The 8,584-nt window shown below is 49.1% G+C and overlaps 1 protein-coding gene across 2 annotated transcripts; it reads right to left on the reverse strand.

Moving 5' to 3' along the window:
- Positions 1–4,522: 4,522 nt before the first annotated feature.
- On the reverse strand, positions 4,523–8,503 carry nsun5 (NOP2/Sun RNA methyltransferase 5). Of its 2 annotated transcripts, none has more exons than XM_030346329.1 (4): positions 7,241–8,503; positions 6,924–7,134; positions 5,777–5,944; positions 4,523–4,838 (listed from the first exon to the last, which is right to left on the reverse strand). In XM_030346329.1, the coding sequence occupies exons 1-4, from the start codon at positions 8,163–8,165 to the stop codon at positions 4,622–4,624; spliced, it is 1,521 nt and encodes a 506-aa protein (XP_030202189.1). In that variant the 5' UTR covers positions 8,166–8,503; the 3' UTR covers positions 4,523–4,621. The 2 variants fall into 2 exon arrangements, with proteins under 2 accessions (XP_030202189.1, XP_030202107.1); XM_030346247.1 differs by having other exon boundaries at positions 4,523–4,841.
- Between the last annotated feature and the right edge of the window lie 81 nt (positions 8,504–8,584).

Raw genomic sequence — 8,584 nt, forward strand, 5'->3', positions numbered from 1 at the left:
CCTGGTCTCTGCTTGTCTCATTTGTCCATTTTAAAGCCGAAGAAATCTGGGGCCTTTCGGTTTTTGAGGTTAAAATGATGTCCCACAGAAGACACTTGCTACTGGGACATTAGTGAAAGACACAAATATAAAACCAACGAGTAAGAACGAAGAAATTAACGTCTACCATGAAATATGTGACAACCACCCAAATTAAGACAACCTACCAGAAAAGTTATGTGTACATTTTGTTATGCATAACATACAGACACACACGTATGGAATGATTGGATGTTATGTAAGAGTAAGGTTTGAACCCATGTTGTTTAACCCAGTTAAATCACAGCCTACAGATGACCATGTGCATATTTAATGAGTGTTTAAACTCGTAGTGAAAGATTTAGAGAGTGTGAGAAAGAGCAATGCATCCTTACTGCAGGAGTTCCTGCATGCTCAGTATCCATATGCAGAACAATACTATTTCCTAGATAATACAGTATTATATAAATAAATGACGTAAAGAAAAGCTGAATTGATCCATGGTATAAGTGTTGCAAATGAACACGCCCCTTCTATCTTGAGATATTCCAAAACAGGATATTGAACAGAAATATCTTTTCAGCCCTGAATTACAATTATAGCATTGGTCATTTCTAAGCCAATGCAGCCTTGGTATTGTACCTCGGGAGTTAGGTGACTTAATCTAACGCCTTCAGCGGGAGGAGGAAGGACCACAGTTTGATGATAGCCTCACATTTTGAAATGTGAGGCGTGTTTACACTCGTATTATCATGAATAAACGATAACGTATGACACACAAGCCCAGCTCTGCAGCCCTTTGTCCTCGCCACTGAACATACAGTCGTACGCACGGCCACCTCTGATTGGATGTGATATCGGGGATGACCTCTGAACCCTGGCCCTCTACCACAGCAGGGGCACCGGCTGCACTTTGAGCCAAAGCTGGCATGTCAGCTGGGGGGGGGGTGGGGGTGTGGGTGTGTGTGTGTGTGTGTGTGCTTGCTTGCGTTTGCATGTGTGTGTGTGTGTGTACATGGGTTTGTACGTGTGAGTGTGTTTGAGTTGACATGTGTGTGTATGTGTGTGTGCAAGCGTACATGTGTGTGCATTCATACGTGTGTGTGTGTGTGTGTGTGCATGTGTCCCGTGCCTGGTGTGTGCGTACTGTATATGTCTGGGTGGGGTGGGGGGGGTAAACATGTCGATGTTCTAGTTCGACAGACAGACGTCCAGGCATCTGTCTGCTCCGTCTATCCAGCTGTCGGGGACAGCATGTGTGGACGCTCTCATCGCCTCAAAGGAGGTCGCTTAAAGGTATATACAAAACACAACAATACCACTAAAGAATGGCTGTGGTTGAAGCTCTTTGTCATCATCGAAAGGTTACACTAATAAAGTAAATGTATGTTTTACTTATTATGCTTTTCACTAACTGTGTAACACAACGTGCTCAACTAGTGAACACTGCTCACATTAAGGCCCCTTTATGAAATGCTTCTGCTATGAATAATTATTTATTTTTTAAAAATATGAAATGATTCAATGTTTATACTCTGCCACAGCGCACAACACACATGCACTGACTGCCATGCATGTGTGTTTATAGAGATACATGAATATGTATGTATGTATACATTTGCGAGTACGTAAGTGTTTTAATGTGCGTGTGAATAATGCATCAGGGCTTTTTGTGGGTATGTTGGCGTCCTTTCGGTCACTGAGGAGCCAGACACAGCTACAGGGCGGCCTGCTGTCTTCCACTTGAGTGACCCCCCAGTCAGACCCAGCCCCCCGAATTCACATATACACACACACAACCAGACCCCTAAATTCACACATTCGCACGCACACAAACACACACCGCCCCCCCAAAGCAGACCCAGCCCCCTAAATTTACACACACACAAAGCCCCCCTAAATTCACACATTCACACGCACACACACACACACACACGCAAGCCTCGCGGCTAGTCTGACAGACACAAAGGAACACACTCGTCTCATGTCAACCTGTATTAGCAGCAGACGTGTGCGTGTACAGTATGTGTTACTACGGCACACAAAGAGTGTGTAGCTGTGCGTCTGAACACACCCAACGCCTCACATCACGACCACGGAGACAGGGGAGCCGCGCGGAGCAGCTCCGGCTCCTGGGTCCAGCCGTCGGCGTTGAGCGGTAGACGCCTGAGGGGAGCTTCGACTGGGCGCCTTAAGGCGTGCGTTGAAGGTGACAGGATGATGTTGGATGTGTTCGGTGTGACAACGGTGTGACAACAAATAATAATCATGAGGAGACAACAGTAAGGAAAGACACGAGGAGAGGGAAAATTTGGTGAACTGGAATCTAAGGAGAATGGCATCAAATCCCTAGAAGACACTTAATATATATCTATATATCATCTCACTCACTCATTCATTCTCACGTTCTCTCCTCCTCCGCTTTCGCTCGGCAGGCAGAGGTTCTGTTCCCCCCCCCCTTCCACGTCCTGAACCCCGCCCTACAACAGCCAATCACAGCCACTGGAGCGCCTGACTCCGCCCTCCCTCAGCTGCTGCTGCCGCCGTGACTCCGCCCACCGCAGGGCGGGTCCAAGTCAAAGCAGGTCACCTCACCGACCAATCAGAGCGTCCGCGTCCCTCGGACGAGTGGACAAATGGGAGGAGTCTACGTCTTCGCAGCTGGTGTGGTGAAGCTCCGCCCCCTCTGGAGTTAGACTCCGCCCCCTAACCTCCAAATGGGGATGTGGCGGTGGAGAGGCTGAAGAGGATGGAGGAAGAGAGATGTTGAGGTGTGGGGGGGGCAAGGAGGATGGAGAGGGATCTACGAAAAATGGCCGCCACAACGTGGGGAGTGCAAAGATGGAGGCTTGAGGTACAGAAGAGCTGAGGACCGATGGAGGGAGTGACACAAGGGAGGGATGACAGAGAGAGAGAGAGAGAAGCACTCCATCTTAGAAAAGCACAATTTTACACCATTTGGATGAATACATGAAGAAATGTGGATATAAAGTCATTACTGATCTGGTCACGCATGGATAAAAAGGTTCCTGTGTAACTCAGTAGACCCAGGTGATCTGCCTGATTGTGTCTACACACACACACATGAACCCCCTGGACAACCTGGGTTATAAAAAGCTTTGTTAAAACCACAGCTGGTTCCTGTGAACGCCCGAAGAAATTTGAAATATCTTTTCAATAAACAAATATTATTGAAAAATTCACAATATACCTTGATCCACAAACAGCGTTTTTAGGATGGCATAACTCATTGTCAGACCTTTTAGTATGCACTACAAGCTTTATTTGTCCAGTCAGTCGATAGGACCAGCTACACCAGCCCGGGGTCTCTGCTCTTAAGGACAGGCACAACACTGCCCTCTAGTGGATGGAACCACGGTTTACATCGAGAGGCGCAACACTTCTGGGTTCACTGTGTAGACCTGCCTGGATAGACGTAGAAATGGTACTTAGCCGAGACATCTTTGTCTGTGTTCCACAAACGACAGTTATCCCAGACTCATTAAGGTTTAATCTGGATGGTTCTGTTCCTCCGCAACCAAAATTAAATTCTTAGCTGATCTTTTGTTAAACCTCACCGAATACGTGTTTCCCTGATTCGTGGTTGAAATGTAGCAGGTAGAGACAGTGGATTGCAGTGCTGCCCAAAACACAAGAGCAGAAACACACGTAGTGTTGGAGGAGGGAGGGAATGGGAGAGTGGAGTATTAGCAAAGGAAGTGACAACACTATAGAAGAAAAGAGAGAAATTAGGTGGAAGGTGTGGTTAAAGGTTGAAAGTGGTTGGGGATGAGGGGGGAGTGTGTGTGTGTGTAGGTGGAGAGGGTGTTTTTTCTCTCTGAGGATATTATTCCAGATCACTGCCCGAGGACACGGGCAGTACCATTAGACTGTCACTAAGCATCAAGGTTACATCGCTGATCTGATGCGAGCGAGCGAGCGAGAGAGAGAGCAACACATCTTAAAACCCTAACCCCCATCGAAACTGAACCTGGATAAACGCTGAGAGCCAAATCAACGAACACACCACTATAAGGTTGTGTACACGTGTGTGTGTAGTAAGGTCTCCATTCATCAAACTGCCTGCTAAATACCAACTGAGCACGTCGCTGGATGTCTCGTCAAATATGGTGAGACCAGCGCCTACACGAGCCTCAAGGCATGAGAACGAGAATCTAATGAGAGAATCTCACTACGAAACCAGACTCGCCAACGCAGGATGTTTGTGATCAAAGTTTGACGCAAGCAGAGGTTTTGAATTGAGGAACACAGAAAATTATGCCAATTCCAGACATGAATTTTGTATGATTTTTTTAGGAAATATTTGTTTAAATTCTCTTTTAATCCAGGCAACCCGACATTATCAAAGAAAATATATTCAGAATCTAGTTTACACCGGCTGGGATCTCAAAATTGCCCACCGTAGCTTTTAGTGGGAGAGTGACAAAGCCGATGTCAATTCACACATCGTTAAGAAGGCCTGTGAATAAAAAAAAAACATTACTGAAATTACAAAAAGGATTTATTCTATTTCTCAGAATAAAGAGCAAAATACAGACAGAGCCTCCTCCAAACACAACGAAACCAATCTCTTAACCTCCTCTCAAGCCACTATGGGGGTCGCTGCCTTCTTCTTCTTCTTCTTCTTGTTCCTCTTCCTCTTCTTCTTGGCCTGTCCTTCAACAGGACTTGTTTTCACTTCCATCTCCTCTTCCTCCTCCTCCTCACTGTTGAGGCTGGCCTCCAGGGGCGCTGCCACAGCTGGCTTCCCCTCAGCCTCCTCCGAGGGACTCGCTGATGTCACTTCCTGGCTGGGCGTGCTGCTGCCGGAGAGAAGGAGCGATGTGAGGTTCATCTTGATACGTTGGGTTTTAGTTTAGTGTCAGCATGCTTCGTGTTGTCGGGTAGAAGGTAGGGCTGCACGATTATTGCCAAAATGATTATCACGATTATTTTGATCAATATTGATATCACGATTATTTACCATGATTATTAATTGAAAAAAAAATCTTTCGAATTTCTACCACCCCCTTGTGGTAGGAGCCACACACTGTGCTCAGCGGCAAATTGCCGCCAGGTAACGCCCCCCCCCCCCCCCCCCCCCCCCCCTCTTTTCACGTTCGCGCCGGACCCACGCAGTCGCAGACAGGTGTACAGGGAGCGCTTGGTTTGCTTTGCAGCGGAGGTAGAGCGTTTACTGCATGGGCGGGGCTCGTTTCTTTTTTCGTTTTCTTTTTTTTGCGGGTGCATTATTTAAAATGTAAATTTTTAAAAAAAATTGTAAATTAAAAAAAAATATCGCAAAAATATCGCGGGAACACTACGTGTCATCGTGGGATGCCAATATCGTCATCGCGATAAAAAAAACGATATATTGTGCAGCCCTAGGCCATCGAATATTCCTCGCATTGTTCACTGAAATCTTTGTAAATGGTAAACGGACCGCATTTATACCACGCTTCTCTAACCAGCGGCCACTCAAAGCACTTTACAAAATTGCCAAACATTCACCCGTTCATGCACACATTCACACACCGACGGCGGTCAGCCACGAATGGCGACTTCCAGCTCGTCAGGAGCAGTCAGGGTGAGGTTCCTCGCTCAGGGACACCTCGACACTCAGCTAGGAGGAGCCGGGGATCGAACTAGCAACCCTCCGGTTACAAGCCCGCCCGCTCTACCCCGAGCCACATGCCGCCCCGGTGTAGATTCAGGGATCGGCCTTGAGATTTGAAACGCCTTGGGGTCAGATGTTTACCTGGCGGCCTCCTCTAGGCTAGGGGGCGCTCTGGACACGGCGTCACTGTGTCGCTCCAGCAGAGCCACGAAGAAGCCGTGGGTGAGGGTCTTGGTGGTGCTGGCCCGCAGACACTGGCTGAGCGGCTGCAGTCCCCTCTCCGGCCACACGGGGAGGAGGTGCACCAACCTGCAGGGGACGACGGGAGGCGGGGCTTAGCAACATCCAACTTACAGTTGATCTGATCGAAACTCAGCTGAGGATACCGGTGTGAGACATTGAAGAGGTGCTGAGATCTGATGACAGAAGCCCCGTTTGGACACGTATGGCAACACGGACAACGTAGTGAACAAATGCTTTCACCCACCTTCTGACTCTGGTAAGAAGAGTCAGTGATTATATATTGCAGTGGGCACAGTCAAAGTGAATATAGTGAGTGAGTGAGTGAATATAGTGAGTGAGTGAGTGAATATAGTGAGTGAGTGAGTGAGTGAGTGAATAGAGTGAGTGAGTGAGTGAGTGAATATAGTGAGTGAGTGAATGTAGTGAGTGAGTGAATGTAGTGAATGTAGTGAGTGAGTGAGTGAGTGAGTGAGTGAGTGAGTGAGTGAGTGAGTGAGTGAGTGAGTGAGTGAGTGAGTGAGTGAATATAGTGAGTGAGGGAGGGAGTGAGTGAATATAGTGAGTGAGGGAGTGTGTGAATATAGTGAGTGAGGGAGTGTGTGAATATAGTGAGTGAGTGAGGGAGTGTGTGAATATAGTGAGTGAGTGAATGTAGTGAGTGAGTGAATGTAGTGAATGTAGTGAGTGAGTGAATGTAGTGAATGAGTGAGTGAATGTAGTGAGTGAGTGAGTGAGTGAGTGAGTGAGTGAGTGAGTGAGTGAGTGAGTGAGTGAGTGAGTGTAGTGAGTGTAGTGAGTGAGTGAGTGAGTGAGTGAATATAGTGAGTGAGGGAGGGAGTGAGTGAATATAGTGAGTGAGGGAGTGTGTGAATATAGTGAGTGAGGGAGTGAGTGAATATAGTGAGTGAGTGAATGTAGTGAGTGAGTGAATGTAGTGAATGTAGTGAGTGAGTGAGTGAGTGAGTGAGTGAGTGAGTGAGTGAGTGAGTGAGTGTAGTGAGTGAGTGAGTGTAGTGAGTGTAGTGAGTGAGTGAGTGAGTGTTACCTGAAGCCGGGGTTCTGCTGCAGGCCGGCTGCCACCACCTTCTCGTTCTCCTCCGTGTGGACGGAGCAGGTGGAGTACACCAGGCGCTGCAGCCGGGGGAAGCCCAGGGCGTGGTTCAGACAGCGCAGCTGGAACGCCGCCAGGTTGCCTAGGCGACGCTGCTCCCGCTCCGGGTCCGGCGGCGAGGCGTCCGTCCCCAGGCACACCATACCTGGACACACACACACACACACACACACAGCGAGGTCACTACAAAGGCGGGACGACGGACCAAATCCAAGTCCGGAAGCGGATTTTCAAAATAAGAGTCTCCCTACCCGATCCGCTGCAGGACGGGTCCAGCAGGACGTACTCCACGTCTTTGTACTGCGGGTCGGACGGGTCCACCTTCAGGAAGTCCTGGTGGGCCAGCTGGTGGCAGCGGACCCCGGCGCGCAGCAGCAGGGTGGACATGGTGGAGAGGCGCTTGGCGTCCAGGTCGAAGGCAAACAGGCGGCCCTTGTTCTTCATGATGGCCGCCAGGTGGCTGGTCTTGTTGCCGGGGGCGGCGCAGGCGTCGATGACGTGGCTGTTGGCCGGGGGGTTGAGGAGGAAGGCGGGCAGGCAGCTGGCCTTGTCCTGCAGGATGATGTGTCCCGCCTTGTACAGGAAATGCTCGTGGAATTCCGTCTTGGGAGCGAAGACCAGTAAGTCCGAGAGGTGCAGGTCCCGCACGAAGCTCTTGGCCTTCAGGTCCAGATCGTCGAGTCGGTTGGCCTCGCCCAGGTAGGAGAAGCCGTCCCGTTTGAAGTAGTCCACCGCGTCGTCCACCGTGGTTTTCAGCGTGTTCACACGCACGTACCTGGGGAGCAGCACGCCCTCCGCCTGCTGGACGCTAGAGGGCAGCAGGTCTCTATTCTTGGTCACCTTCTGCTTGATCTTCATGCGGGCCAGCGCCGCCTCGAGTCGAGCCCGATGCTTCGTCATCATCACCTTCCAGGGTCCGCCGCATTTGATACCTTGGCCGATCAGAAGGTCGTACACCAGCACTTTGGCCTGGGTCATCTTCACCTTGGTTTGTTTCAGCAACTTGGTGGACTCGATTAACTCTTGGAGGACGGAGGAGTATTTCTGGGTCTCGCAAACCAACGCGAACAACTGCTTGATGTTCTGAAATTTGCTCTCGAAGACCAACGTCTTCACAGCGCCCTGTTTACTCTCCACTTTCTCCAGGATGTCTGCCGCTTTCGCGTATAACGCCATGATTTACACTCGGGTTTCCACTAGATCATGAGTTGAATTCTATATTTACTGCCAACGTTACCGTAAGATGTTCACCGTGATGGTCGACATGGCAGTCCTGAGGGGGGTTTACACGGTGCTCGTTACAGCGAGCGTTATTCTCCTTCGTACGTCGCTCTGAAATTATAATATTTACAAATTAGTTGGCCAGCATGGAAGGAGTCCGACATGCACATGGGGGAGAAGGCATGATACCGGAAGTAGTTGCAGCGTCATGAGATGTTTTGGTGTGACGTAGTACTCGTTCAGCCAATGGTCAATGGTGCATGAGGAAGGACGGAAACTACAGGCAACACGAAAGGACAAAAATAAAAGCAAACTAAAATAATATCACCAGCGTATGAAAGTAGTTCTCTTCTCGGCTTTTTTCAAGATCTACA

Source organism: Gadus morhua, chromosome 1, assembly GCF_902167405.1.
Source record: "Gadus morhua chromosome 1, gadMor3.0, whole genome shotgun sequence".
Classification (NCBI taxonomy): Eukaryota; Metazoa; Chordata; class Actinopteri; order Gadiformes; family Gadidae; genus Gadus; species Gadus morhua.